The sequence below is a fragment of the Eschrichtius robustus genome, chromosome 4, assembly GCF_028021215.1.
Source record: "Eschrichtius robustus isolate mEscRob2 chromosome 4, mEscRob2.pri, whole genome shotgun sequence".
NCBI lineage: Eukaryota > Metazoa > Chordata > Mammalia > Artiodactyla > Eschrichtiidae > Eschrichtius > Eschrichtius robustus.
The window spans coordinates 61063773-61079457 of record NC_090827.1 but is presented as its reverse complement, the minus strand read 5'-3'; the positions used below and the strand labels follow the sequence as shown (position 1 = coordinate 61079457).

Sequence of the window (15685 nt, the reverse complement as noted above, 5' to 3'; positions counted from 1 at the left end):
AAACGCAGCTGGAGGTGGGAGCTGAGGTTAGAAAATATGGCCAGGCTGTTGGGCAGACAGTCTCATAGGTGTCTACCACACACTTCCAAATTCTTTAGTTTCGAAGGAAAACACGTGGTCAGAGTAGACTATTTCAAATGTATTAATGATAGTTGCTATAATATATAAGTTTTTTTAAGGCAATAATGTTCAAATTTATTTCTATTAATAATTCATGGTAACAATAGAAAATTCCTAAGTAAACATATCTGCTTTGTTTTAAAAATAAATTTATTTTATTACATGATAATACTGACAGTTTACATAAACAAGGTCATTTAACGTATGCAAAACAATTATAAAATACATTTTGAAAAGATACGAAGATCTCTGAAGTACTTTCTTGGTAGTTCGGTCTACCAAATTTCAAGAGACACCATTAATATTTTAGCATCAAAAGAAAATTCCCAAGCTTGAATTGTCTTGAGAGAATCCACTGGTCAACCGACCTCTTTGTTTCAAGCACTCTTAGTATCAATGAAGACTGAGAAAGAGAAAGAGCATGAAGGAGCTCAGAGCAGGCTTTTGAAAATAAAGTGTATCCAACACGGATTGGTTGAAACTGATCCTATTTCAAGAATGGTCACTCTCAGGAGAAAAAATGGATTTAGAAAATTATCCATTGTTTCAGTTAGCTCTCATTGATATTTGAGCTATTTCTGTGTTATACATAAGCACAGCCTCAGTCTCACTTGAAACATGACATGTGATAAAAGGTAATATACAACTTCACCTTTTCTCTGAATTCTCTGATTCACTTTGGGTATGGAGTCTACACTGCAAAGTAAAATTTACAAAGATTCTGGAAAAGCTGCTTTGCTGACAGGCACAACAGCCAAAGTGTAGCAATTTGAGGACATCTCATCAGTTTTTATAAATGATCCACCCAGCCGATGTAGGAAATTCCATATTCTATGGAATATTGGCTCAATGTGCATTCTGCTTTTTCAGGTTTAAAAAGAATCTTTATTAACTGTAATCTGGAGTTGAAGGAGCATTTGGCAAGATGATCCCAAGTAATAGATGACTATGGTCATAATTTGATTGCACCAAAATTCACCTGAGAGCAATCACGGGTACTGTTTTCTTAGAAGAACAAATGAGGATATGGTCACAGCCAGTGTCTGCTTGGGCTCTGCTGTACTGTGTCACTGACCATTTAGCCCGGGATACATAGCCTCTTCCAGTGCTATTATCTATCCTTTAGCAAGCATAGACACTTACCTGGGGCTTAAAGACTGTCAGACATTTACTTCCCATCTCTGCTCATTACCTTAGCTATAGGGCAAATCTGTTTGCTTTAGAAATGTAAGAATGCATGCATATCACTGAGAATTTATAAAGGAGCAAAGAAGCATAATGAAAGTCAAGACTACGGAAAGCATGATGGTAACAATAACATATATCCAGGACTCTGCATTCTGAGTTTCTGCAGGAAAATGCACCAGTGTCTCAGAGTCATGGCAAAACACAGTTTAGTGTGAAGTCTTGGGTTATATTGTGAGTTAGGTTGCAACAACTCCAATGAAAAAAAATGATGGTTAACAGCACAAACTCTGAACTTGGGTAAATCTTGGTTCCAGTTTCAGCTCTACCTATTCCTAACTGTAAAACTGGGTTAGATTATTTAACTTCTTAGGGCTTGTTTCTATACATGAGAAATGAGGATCATAGATTCTTAAAAGAATTAAGGAAATAATGTATTTCAAACTCTTAGCACATAGTAAGTTTTGGATAAATGGTAGCTTTATTATTAATTCAATTCCTCAGATCTAAACTCCTTCCTACTCTTCTTTTTTTTTTGACTAGTAATCCCAGTGACAAAACTTAAGTGGAAGTTTATTAAAATTTCCCTTCTTAACTGGGTGCTTTTCCCAAATACTATATAATAATAAAATTACTTATTATTCTTATAAAAACAATAGTAAACAACACAAATTAACATTACAAACAAAAAGTAAATACATTATTTAAAATTCATTTTGCTAGCTGTTTTCCTGAGACACAGTCTGTCCATTTTCAAATGAGTAAGGTATTTTGTAGCTTGCCACCAGCCTGGAGGTACCTTCATAGACTGCAGGAAAAAGGAAAAAAAGAGCAAGCCATTGAAAAGAAATGTACTACGTAATTACAAAAAATATCTAGAGCCAGCATTTTTGTTTTCAATTCATTCGTGTCATTCTGGTAATAAGTTAGGAGAATATTATAATTTCTTGATAAGCATTTACTATACCCTATTAATCTGCTGGGAGTTCCTGGGAAAGGAGATTCTTTGTACTGTGGGGCGAGCTATAGAAAGTCACCTTTCTCGCTTGTTGGATGGGAACAAGAAAGCATGTGGCCTTGATTGCTACTGGCCTCTTCTATGACCTAAGAGGAATTAGCCAAAGATGAAGCCAACTCTTCAACTGGTGAACAGAAAGACAGAAATAATTGTTCTGTGCATGGGAACTCTGGTACCAGCAAGTGTGAATACTACCTTCCCTCTGGACTGCCGGTGCATGCGAGCCAATACATTTCCTTTATTTTAAACCAGTTTGGCTGTGCTTGATGCCTTACAGACAAAACTACCCTGTCTGACTGAGCTACTTATGCTCCGTCTGCCCCCCCGAGTCTTCCTCTGCTCTGCTCCGTGCTCCGGGGTGGGGGCTGACCTACAGATTGCATCACAAGGGCTCCCTTGCCCTCTGGATTATCACTGAGTTTGGCTAGTGGGAGGCACCTGCCAAAGATCTGAAGGCAAGAGGAGAGAAGGTTTGGGGGCATTTTTCTCCACTTCCTGCCTCCTTCATCGTTTAGGTGCCGGCTGTGGCTATTTCCATCCACAGCTACAGCTCCTGCCTGCCGGGGTCTTCCAGCACAGCCAGATTCTCAATGCCAAGGTAACTCTTCCCCAGCATTACAGCCTCCTGCAATTGCCAGACTCTGGGAGCCTCAACGTTCCTATGGGTGCCCTCATCCCTGCCCTCCCAGCCCCTTCATCGAAATGTCTTTATTGGATCATCCAAGAGGATTTGTGATTCCTGCTGGAATCCCAAATGATGGACTATTTAAAAGAGCTTAGAACAGTGCTTGGCATGTGGTAAATGCTCAATAAATGCAGGTATTAAAATATTGCTTTTGCTATTTCCTTTCAGTGTGAGACGTCTAAACGAAAATTCTTCTTGTGATATATTGGAAAAATATATCAAATATCTTATAATATTTTATAAGAATATAAAATAACGACCACAGCCATGCAGAACTAGAAAGCAGACTGATCTTAGTACATTAGAAAAAGTATAGAAAAGTCCACACTCTATCTCTGTGGTAGAGTGGCATCCAAAAGAAAGATATGAGAAAGTCTTTTATCTGGCTTCAGATTCTATGAAAAAAAATGTCAATTTATTTTTAGATGTTTTTAAACATAATCAAATTCCAAACAATGATTTACTTGATGCAGTTAAGCCCTACTTCACCAGGTAAATGTCACCTGTTCCCCATCTACCAAGTTTATCACACTTACCATTAAGCAATACTAGTCTCTTGAATGTCATCATTTATAGGAGTTATATCTTTATCCAGGGTTTCCATTTCTTCTTCCTTCTTTATTCTTTCTCGATGTTTCCGAAGAGGACTTGGAAAACAAAGTGTTAGAAATTAGTGTGGTCCTATTAGTTAATGCAATCACAAAATTAATCAAGAGAGCCTATGAGCTTATTTCTAGACTGTGAAAAATGTATAGTTTCCTTTTTTAAAAAAAAAAAAATTAGGTTCTCTCTTTATCCATCCCTTTCTCTAGGCTCACATGATAGCTACAATAACATCAGTGTGGATAGGGTGTAGTTATAGGTACATAGGAAGAATATGGTACCTAATTGTTGATAGATCTTGGTGAGCACAAGAAAATTTTTCAGGCCACATCATTTTACAAAATAGACTGATAAGCATTATTTAATGTGTAAATAAGAAATAGTACAAAATGGAAACAGACATAAGAAAACCAAGAGAGTGAGGGTAGCCTCTGGATATGTTAATTAAGTTTCTAGATATACTAATTAAGAAGTGTGTTAGATATTCTGGGCTGCAGTCCACTTTTCTTAAAGTAAAATTAATGTAATAAAATAGGGCATTTCCCAGCTCTGCCCCAAACTTGGCCTTATAAAAACTCTTTTTTGCCATAAAGTAGGTAAAATCTTAAAAAATACCTTTCAATTTTATAGCTAGGAGGAATCCTACAGATTATTTGGTTTAATCCTCTGTCTTACAGAAAATAAAATTAAAGTTTAAAGAGGTTAAGAAACTTGTCCAAGGTCTCAAAGATGTTTAATGACAGAGCTGGGACAAAAATCACTCTAGACTGCCGATAGCTATGCTAATGCCTTTCTACCCAGAATGTTGTGAAGAAAGGAATCATGCCACACCCTCCTCTAATCAGTACCACAGCCCGAGGGTAAATGTAACAATTTAGGAGGCTTCTCAAGACAAGAAGGTAGCATTTTAGAAAATGCCTTTTTAGCATGCTCTGTGGGAGTCCTGGCCTGATAAAAAATTTGATGAGTTTCCAAAACTAACTTAAGAATTATACCAAGCCATTCTGTCTCAGAGAAAAAACAAGGTTCTTCTTAATTACCAAAGATGAGGTATATAATGAAAAGTAAAGACAGGAGGAAAGTGCAGTCATCTTTCATAAACAAAATTCATTATTTTAATGTGACCAAGAAAAAAATATTTTTGTTTGTTTCCATCTTTCAAAGTTGTTGTGTCATGGTACAGTTTAAGAAAATAAAAGTATTGTTTAGCCTATTAATAAACCCACATAAAATATGATGGACTTTAGGACTAAATAATGGACTTCTTAAATTGAGATATAACTGATATATAGCATTGTATTCATTTCAGGTATGACTTGATATTTGGTTATATTACAAACCGATCACCACAATAAATTTAGTTAACATCCATCACCACACATAGTTACAAAAGTTCTCTTTCTTGTGATGAGAATTTTAAGATCGCCTCTCTAAGCAACTCTCAAATATACAATACTGTATTATTAACTATAGTCACCATTAGTACATTACATCCCCAGGACCTATTTATCTTACAACTAGAAGTCTGTACATTTAGGTCACCTTCATTCATTTTGCCCAACTCCTTTTTTTTTAATTAGGAGATTTATATAAATTTTATTTTAAATTACAATAATTATGCTCAGAAAATGACAAAAATTATATGTCCTGTGTTTATTATAAATGCTTCTAAATAAATGATGGCAAACTGTGAAAAGTGATTGAAATCAAAGCAAAAAGGGAAGAGAAAAGGTAGGAAGGAGGGAAGGAAGAAAAGAAGATAGGAAAGATAAAAGTTTTCAGATTCCCTTAAAATTAAATTTAAAAGTACTTACTGACAGCATGTGCAGACACCGACCACCAAAATGATAAAAATTACCATAATTGCTATCAAACAAATCACCAAAATCTGCCCTCTATCTCCTCTTAGGTAAAACAAGTCAACTCTCTCACATCTTGCCCCAGCGTAGCCTTCATCACAGCTATAAAAGTGAAACAAGAAGAGGGCAACAAGGTCAAAAGTGAAAGACTTTTAAGAGTCTTTACTGTTTCCTTTTTGAAGAAACTAACACTGTATTCATTACTTGGAATTAATAAAGGGTGTAGTTCCTTTAAAAATGTTAAGTTGTACAACCACTGTGTTCATGAGAAATTTCATTCTTCGCTGAAAACCTGTCATCCCTTGAACATCATTAATAATATGCCTAATATCAATAAACAGGGATGATAAAAATTTACTAAGATCTGTCTTGAAAGGAAGGGGGTGATAAAATTCCCTACACAGCACTCCCAAGTGTTTAAATACCCCCGGGACAGGGAATTCAAAAAGCCCCAGGATTTCCCATTTCATCATAGGACAATACAAAGCGTTTCAGTGTGCCCAAGTTCTCCTATTATAAATTATTTTTAAAGTATATGGTTTTATATGATCAAACATGGAACACATAGAAAGCTCCATAAATGTTATTCTACAGGATTTCTCTCCCCCCAAGCCCTAGCCCCCTGGCCTCTCTTTTTAACTTCCACGCATCCGTTCTGGTTCTACTGCTTTCATGAGTAGCAGCTAGGTAACACTCTTCCCTTCACCACCTCCCCAACTGCATCGCCTCAAAATACAATAGGTCTCGTCCTCTCTAGTTCCTTTATCTGACCCTCTGAGGCCACATATTCAGAACTGTACACCATTCCCTCCACTCTCCTCTAAATGCCCCTTTTTCCTATGGCCCTAGTAAAGTGCCCTGAACAGAAATCAACAGACTCTCCAAATGGCACTATTCCCCCTCTCATTCTTCCAACTCCAGTCAACACAGTCCTGAATTCACCTCAACTTAGCAGATGCCCCACGTCTGAGGGTGCAGATACAGAGCCATTTGACCAAGCCGAGATTTGTCCAAGCAACACTCAACCCCCTAAAGCTCAGTGATTTAGGGACCATCCATAGTATTCTCTGAATTGTGTAAGATGCGTAAAAGATGACTAAGAAGTTTGTCTGAGGCTATTTTAAAACCAAAATTATATGTTGTAACATCAACACCTTTGCACTAACAAATATTCTCCCTTTTTCTTCTCCTCAGACTCATTCAAAACACAAAGAGATACTGGTCATATACATAATTATTGAAATCTCAGAAAGATGAAGCTCTACTTCTTACAAAGATTCCTGTGCAACCTCATTTTTTGTTGTGTTTGTTTGTTTGTTTGTTTTACGAAAGGATCTATTGCCAGCCCACTCGAGAGTTTATGTTTGATAAGAGCAAAGGCAGTTAATTCCCACAAAGTTTTATTTCTCAAGTAAGGAGATCCCTTACTGGTAATATTGTAGCTGATACAATGCTTAAAAAAAAAGCCTCGCTCAGTTACAACCATCAGTTGAAAGGTGAGGCTCGGTGCAAGCAAAGGAGAAAAAACACCTAATGCCATCTATTGCAAAATGACCCCAGGATGTATGAGGGAAAATTGCTTCCTGCAAGATAGCTAAGCTCTTCATTGCAAGGTCAAAATAACAGGAAGAGAGCTTAGAAATATCTTGAAATATCAAAAATCTTTTGCATATGGGACTGGAACTGGGGGGGAAAAATCACTTTTAATTGCATGTGTGGGAGGGTGGTCTTTAGGTTTTTTTTTAAGGTTATAATTAAAATCTACAAATAGAGTATCTTCCAGTTAGCAGAAATGTTTCTCTAACAAATTTACTAAATACAGCATTTTTAAACAATAACTGCGCCCATAAAATACATAGCAATTACTTGCTGCTCTTTTAGAAAGTTTTTCTAATTATAAGCTCTGGGTTCAGTTGCTCACCCATGCTTTAAATGAATTTCTCAGTAAGCAGTCCTTCCTGTAAGTTATAACCCAATGAAGCCATGTAGCTGGTCAGACCCTTACACAGCCAGTTAACAGTGGCTCTCATATTGCTTCACTGCTCATCAAATTAATAACATATCAGCTGATGGTCATTTCAATGGGAGAGGAAGAGGCAAAGGGTGAAAGATGCTAGTACATGTTTAATAAATGCTGAGCAAATGAATAAATGAGTTTTTATTTAATAAACATCTTATAAATTAAAATTAAAAATAACATTTAAAAATGCTATGACCCTTGAGGACTCTGAAAAATCAGGATTTGGGATCGCTGTTCGGAAATAATCACCAGACACTGTTCTAAGAGATCTATAAGTATTAACTCAATTGATCCTTATAACAACCTTTGAAGTAGGTGCTATTATTAACCCCATTTGACAGGTGGAGAAACTGAGGTAAAGAGAAAATAAGTGAGTGGGGTTGGATTCAAATGCAGGAAGTCTGGCTCCCCAGTTCATGCACCCACCCACATGTAACACTGCCTAAATGAATTGTGCCATGTAAATAAATCAAAGTTATGTACCTGGAAACAAACCGTCTCCATTCCAAGAAAATACTGAGAAGACTAAGAAGGGACTTGAGATATTTGAAACACACTTTGGTTTTTTATGTCAAGACAGGAGTCCACCAACTCCTATGATCCCAAGCAAAAGGAGATATTTCTGGTTTCCCAAGATAGCGTAATCACCAGTGACAAGACAGCTTTGCTTGATCTGTGCTACACCAAGTCACCTAAAAGGTCAGGCCTAGGATGTATACCTCCCATTCACTTGAATGGTACAATTTATGGAACATTTACCCTGTGCTGGGTATCACAATAAATACTTTTGCCTGACGTATTATTTTGCTTAATTTTCAACACTTGAAAGGAAGATGTTATCTTCTTTTATAGATGATAAAACACTCAGGGGCTTCCCCAGTGGCGCAGTGGTTAAAAATCCACCTGCCAATGCAGGGGACACGGGTTCGAGCCCTGGTCCGGGAAGATCCTACATGCCGTGGACCAACTAAGCCCGTGCTCCACAACTACAGAGCCTGCGCTCTAGAGCCTGCGTGCCACAACCACTGAGCCCGCATGCTACAATTACTGAAGCCCGTGCGCCTAGAGCCCGTGCTGGGCAACAAGAGAAGCCACCGCAATGAGAAGCCCGCGCACCGCAACAAAGAGTAGCCCCGGCTCGCAGCATCTGGAGAAAGCCCGTACGCAGGAACCAAGACCCAACGTGGCCAAAAATAAATGTAAATAAAATAAATAAATTTATTAAAAAAAAAAAAACAAAACAGTCAGGAAAGGTGACTGACCCATTGTTAATGCTGCTTATAACCAGCGGAAACAAAATCTTGACTTAGGTCTGTCTTACTCCAAACCCTGAGTCCTGATTCGTGTGCTCTTCCTCCTCCCCTTGATTTTTGTATCATTCCACCACTAAGAAGGTGTTCCTGGTTCAGATTAAGGTCTTGGTTTTGACATCTAGCACAGCACTAGATGAACCACGACAGAGGGACTTGTTCATTTATTCATCAGACATTTTCTTGCGTACCTAGTAAATTCTAGGCACTGTGCTTGGCACTGGAAGATGAAAATGAATAAGCCATCATCCCTGGCCTCTAGGAGCTCACAGCCACAGAAGGGCTGTCCAGAGAAGTCCGCAGTGATGCTGCAGGGAAAAAAGCTTTCATAGAAGTGTGACTGAATCACAGAGGAAGGACATCGAACCCAAATCAACGCCGGGGTCCAGAAGGAGCTGACGTTTGAGTTGTATCTTAAAGTGTCAGTAAGAATAAACTTTCCAGACTATGAGAAGAGCTTGTCTAATAAGCCATGCAAAGGAATGTAGGATTATGGAGGAACATTGGGGAATGTGGTGAGAGACATGGCTAGAAAGTCAAGCCAGGGTCAGAGGAGCTAGGGAGAAAATGGGTTTTAACCTCTGACTGAGGGGGACAGGCAGGTAGATTACACCCTGTGGTTTTCATTCTAGAAGGCAGCAATATTAAAGAACAGTACATCTACAGACATAGGGACCAGTTAAAGAAATGTACTGGGTTAAAGGGCATTAATCTTCTAAAAATTCATTATATTCTCCCAAGTCACCGAGCAATTAAATGAATTTTTTAAAAAAAATCAACTCCTGGACTTCCCTGGTAGTGCAGTGGTTAAGAACCTGCCTGCCAATGCAGGGGACAGGGGTTCGAGCCCTGGTCTGGGAAGATCCCACATGCCGCAGAGCAACTAAGACCTGCACCACAACTACTGGGCCTGTGCTCTAGAGCCCATGCTCTGCAACAAGAGAGGCCATGGCAGTGAGAAGCCCGCGCACCACAACGAAGAGTAGCCCCCGCTCGCCACAACTAGACAAAGCCCGCATGCAGCAACAAAGACCCAACGCAGCCAAAGATAAATAAATACATTTCTAAAAAAACAAAAATCAGCTCTATCTTTCCCAACACACGCACAAGCACATTTTCCTTATTTCCTTACATTAGTTTTTTTTCTTATTCCCCTCGAAGTATTATCTGTGTATATTGATTTTTTAATCAAATTTAATTATAATCAAACTTTGAAGAAGTCCATGACTCTTCAATGTTCCACTATATCAGGGCTTGGAATCACTGTTCTGAGATACTTATGAAAAAAAAAAAAGAATACTGGGGCAATTACACAGAAGAACATCAGCGTTCTATGACTTTAGGTCAAAAATATACTTAAGAAATCATCTTGCTCCTCTACGAGGTAGGGTCTCAGACAGCACTTTAGAGAGACATCTTTAGAAGAAAATAAATATTTAAGATATGCAAAAATTTTGTTTGTGCCTGAGTAAAATTAAACTTGGACTCAATCTACCAAGAGCTGGAAAGAGAACTTTCCTCCCAGTTCCCTGCTGTACTAAACAGGCTTTGCGAATCTCTAAAAATAGGACTGATTTCCACGCACTTAACTGACACCTGCAAAAGTAGCTTGTAATTTGGCAGAAATTCCTTCATATTTACATTCACTACGAACCACCTAACACATGCCAGAAGACTGTGTTTGCATTCGAGTGCAATAAACCCCTGGGAGTTTATTTGAGCTGAAAAGCATCCTTAACACTGGACAGAAACAGTTTTGCTTGCTCAAGGCAGCAGAAGACACAGCCCTGCCTGGAAGGCGATCTGGACTCTTCACACGCTCATATTTCAGCAGGAAAGTGTGCGTCAGTTTCTCCATAAGTAGCTGTCCAACGGGGCCCCTAAACAAGTGGCGCAGGGAGGGGAGGGGGTAGGACCAGGGGGAACTGCATCCCGACAGATGGCTGGATTAGCTCAGACTTTCCAGTCCTGTCACCCCCCCCCCCCCGCCCCGAAACCGGCACCAGTCTGTACCCCTTTGCTTGTCGGCTCAGCGCTTCACTTACACGCAGGAGGGCGTCTGCTCGGCCACCACGAAGCGACATCTCCCTTTAATGCAGTAATGCTTGTACTGCTTGGGGCACCGAGAGAAGTGGCCTCTTCGCTTTGGTTGTGTGGTCGTAGCTGAAGAATGAGAAGTGATTCAATAAATCAACTCACTTTAAATACACATTTGTACGTAGAATCCTATTCCTACCTGTGCTGCCAGTTTTTCTGTGGAATATACTCCAATCTCTCATTTCTCCTTCTCCCCACACTGGCATATGTCAGACTTTGGTGACCCGAAACTAGCCCTAGAGATTGGCTAATGGGGATTGTGACAGGAACGTTTCATATTTTAACTAAGATTTCTGTCCAAACTACCTCTCAGAAACGTTGGTGCTGTTTAAAGGCTAAAGCATAATTGTGGTAAGAGAGGAGGCTCTTCTTTCCGTGAAGATTGTCAGAGACATGGGGCTGATGGCATTGAAGAGAGAGAAGGGTTTTTTTCCTTTCTTTTTCTTTTTTTAACTTAAACACAGCACTTAGTGCCAGATGCTGGTCTATATGCTTTATAGAGAGAGTCATCCCTCGGTATCTGAGGGGGATCGGTTCCAGGACCCCAGGTGACACCAAAATCCGCAGATGCTCAAGTCCCTTGTATTAAATGGCATTTACAGTCGGTCCTCGGTATCCCCCAGTTGGGATCCGTGGTTGGTTGAATCTGCGGATGCAGAACCCGCAGATTCGGAGGGAGGGCTGTATTTACTCATTTCATACTCAAAAGAGGCTTGTGAGGGAAGCACTGTTCTAAGGGCTATTTATGGATGAGCAAAGCACAACTCCAAGAGGCTAAATCACTTTCCCAGATCATGCAGCTAATATGTGGCAGAACTGGGGCTCAAACCCGGGCAGTCCTGTCCCAGAGCCCATGCTCCTGCCTGCTCCACTCTGGTGCTCTGTCAGGCAGGTAGCTGTCATCTGCTCTCAGCCTGCGGCACCCAGAAGTCCTGCTTCTCTGAATGGGAGATTATCCCTCTCATCAGACCCCTGGAGGGTTTCTCTTGCCCTGAAGGAGGAAAACACTGTAAGCTTCATGTCCAGGATTTCACTCCTACACTGACATCCTTGCCTTACCTTTTAGAATCTTAATTGCCTAATTTTTCAAAGTGGGAGCCAGGGGGTGTAATATGGAGTGATTTCTCCATCGTTTACATGTAGAAAATTTCAAGAAACAAGGACTGTCAAGGGAAACCGGAAAGAAATACTAACTAGCCGTTCCATGTGTTGATTCACAACAGACACCTGCCCACACCCAGAAGAAACTGCTAACTAGCCAGCTCCAGGCCAGGGTCGGCCTTTCCATAGTCATGGTATGACCGACAGCTTGCAGGACTCAGACACCTGTGGAACCAGAAAGCCTACAGTGGTCACTTCAGAGGGCATTTCACACTAGGCTTGATATGGCACCTGGCACCCCAATGACATTACACAATCCCTTTATAAATAGCAGTGGCTACTAAACTTCTTAATTAAGATTATGAAATGAGTATATATATATATAGAGAGAGAGATAGATATACACATATACATATACATATATAAAAAAATTGCCCAGGGTCACCGGAGAGGAGAATTGCAAAGGACTCTGGATGATCTATACACAGCAAATTTCTGTGATGCCAGGTCACAGAGTTTCAGAGGGTGACAGAATATTTTTGAGGCACTGGCTGACCTGGTTTTGGTTGGTGACTTGATTACCAGCCATGCTGACTGCCTGTATGTGCCAGACATTTGCTCCCATGCATGCCAATCAACGGGACTCTTATTGAAATTTCTCCCAGAAATAACTGCAAAATGTCTCAAAGGCAAAGGTCTGTGTATTTTGGCAAATAAATTGATCGAATGAAGGTCAGCTTCCATCCATCAAGTACTTCCTCTTTCCATAGCCCTGTAGTAGGCATTGGAAAACATCAAAGAAATAAGGGCTATCCTATCTAACTATCTACATTGGTACAATAGAACAAATTTAAGTCAATAAAAAGCAACAAATGAGTAAAAACAACCATAGTAACCATGGAAACATGGAAACACTGGAAAAAATACTGGCTTAGGAGGAAGGAAATTAGTGTTTCATTTTCAGCTCTGCCTTTCCTGAGCCCTATGGGTCCAGGCAAGCTAAGTAAGCTGTCTGAGCCTCAGTTTCATCATCTGGAAATTGAAGATGATAACATCTACCTTAAAGGGCTGTTGAGAGTCTCAAATAAAAAATACATGTGGAAATTCCTAGCAAAGTACCTGGGACAATAAAGTCCTCGGTAAATGAGTTGATCCTAGAATCTTGAAAATCTTGACAACTCGAAGAGAAATCTTGTGCCAGTACAAAGAGGGCTTATCTAATTAAAGAAAATTTCTAGGAAATGTAGACTTTTTTAGGAGGAGGTGAGCAAGCAGCTGAGTTGTGGAGAAGGTCAAGAGCAAAAGCCCGCAGTCGGGAATATGCCAGCCTTATGCGGGAGGTGGGTGGTAGATTTAATGGCTATGGAAGAGACCTGAAGGAGAGAAGCCAAGGATGGCTGTGAGTGGAAGTCAGAGACCACAAATGTCAGTGGGCTGAAGTGTTTACCCTTGAAATACAAGGTGGGAGAGAGCTGAAGAAGGTTCTTATGGATTAAATTACATGAAATATGTAAAAACTAAACTGTGAAGTATTTTATCAATGTATTAGACAGGAAAGTGCAGAATGGATTAAAGTAAGATGCCAAGGGGGAAAAGAGGAATCCAAGGCATATCCGAGCCATGCAGACATACAGACATACATGATATAGGCCTGGGGCAGGGAAATGGAGGGCAAGGAGATGAATTTAAGAATAGATAATCAACAAGGACCTACTGTATAGCACAGGGAACTCTACTCAATACTCTGTAATAGCCTGTATGGGAAAAGGATCTGAAAAAGAATAGATATATGTATAACTGAATCACTTTGCTGTACAGCTGAAACTAACACAACACTGTAAATCAACTATGCTCCCATAAAGAAACAGTAAGACTTACTGACAGATCTCTTTGCTCCAGAAAGGTCTTTTCTACTTTGCAAAGCACACCTGACTTTAAATATAAGCCATATGGCTCTGTATCCTGAACTTTACTAATTCCTCTGGCTGTCACGCCCCTTTAAACATAGCCAGTCTCTTAATAAACACCATACAGAGCAAGATACCAGAGAGCGCCTTAACCAGCAGCTGCTGGATGCAGTGATTTGATCAGCCATGGTTCATCCAAGCAACACAAATCCATGCCAGGGAAATGTTTGCCAGGCCCTGTTTTGATTGCTCACAGAGTTCTCTCCTTTGCAAATAAGCATGCCCTTAAATATTCCCAGCATTATTTGGATTTAAAAACCCTTCCATGCCACCAAGCAGAAAATGTCCTGTGATTTCTCTCTGGAACTTTAAAACCTGGAAGAAAAATTAATCACACATACAGCGTCCCCCCCCAAAAAAAAACCCAAATGGGATCCTCTCTCTTTCTCATGGTAATCAGAAGGCTTATCAGCATTCCCCCTTTTGAAATGCACCTAAAATTCCAGTTGCTTTCATCTAATATTCATCAAGGTCACATTATCTGAAAATTGAATAGCTGTGAAGTCTAACATTTTCTGATTATTATGAGACCTGATGACATAGGGCAGGGGATGGCAAAATCTACCCTTCCATTCCAGAGATGTTTACCAAGAAAAAGGAAAAGTTAATCTTATGACAAAAGAATGATTAGTCCCATGTATTGTGTTTCTCTTTTGAGAAGTAAATGGTATGGTCTTGAAAATGTAACAGCCGTGAAGATTTCCCTGATACTGGGGGTGGTGGAACTTAACCGATCTTTTTCCCTTCCACCTTACTCTTTTCCAACCCACATTCCTCAAACCAAAACCTTCCTCTGGGAGTGAGTTTGTCCCACAGAATTGCTGGAGAATATTACATGTACCAGAGGACCAGATCGCAACACAATCTTATAAGCAGATGGGCACCACAGGTAACATATCGTAAACTCTTCATGACACTGTATTTCAAAGATTCTACAACCAATTAAATAAGAAACCACCAGGGCTACTGCAGGTCAGTGATGTCAAAATTTGACTCTAAGAGTTAGTAAAAGGGATCAGGAAAAAGAATAGCTTTCACTGATAGTATGGGCAGATAGGTAGGAAGTGGTCACCTTCTTCGGGTCATATGAATAATTAGATGACATGTGACGGATTCCCTTGGGTCAAACTAAAGTGGAGGAATACAGCAGACACCCAAATAACCTAGTTTAAATATGGAATTTTCCTCAGTTTGATGGATGCTTTGATTGAACAGTGTGATTCCTTAGTCTTTCTGTACATGATTCTTAACCTCAAGCCAAAACAGGCTTTGTGATGCCTTTGTGATTAAAACTCTTCACAATTGATACATCAGGTTTACTTTTCAGAAAACCTTCCCTTATTTATTCCAATAATGCTCATGAAAAATCTATTTAATGATTTTGCAAATGATATTAATATCAGCAAATCTGAAATCAACTCTAAGGGTAATATACAATTACTATGACAATGCATTTTTGGTAAATCTCATCACAATGTTTATAACCTCTTGTATCTCTACCTTTAGTTAGATACATAGTTCAATCTCTGTGTAAGAGATTTAAAAAGGGATACTAAATTTTGAGATAGAAGTCCCACAAGTGTTACCAAGGAGAGAGAGGAAGGAAAACAAATACCTATAAATTCATCTTCTCACACAGCTATCTGACCTAAAAAATAGGGGGAACAACCAGTGCACAGAAGAGTTCAAGTGGTCACAGCAGAGTCTGGAGAAAGGTTGC

At 39.6% G+C, this 15685-nt stretch overlaps 1 protein-coding gene across 1 annotated transcript in view; it reads right to left on the bottom strand.

Annotated features, from left to right (window-relative positions):
* Nucleotides 1–436: 436 nt before the first annotated feature.
* Nucleotides 437–15685, bottom strand: part of BTC (betacellulin) — a 41611-nt gene continuing 26362 nt past the window's right edge. Inside the window, exons 3-6 of the mRNA XM_068542151.1 lie at nt 10846–10963; nt 5426–5572; nt 3545–3655; nt 437–2113 (exon numbers count right to left, since the gene is read on the bottom strand). Coding sequence (XP_068398252.1) covers nt 3547–3655; nt 5426–5572; nt 10846–10963 — 374 coding nt within the window. The 3' untranslated portion in view covers nt 437–2113; nt 3545–3546. The remainder of the gene's footprint in view (nt 2114–3544; nt 3656–5425; nt 5573–10845; nt 10964–15685) is intronic.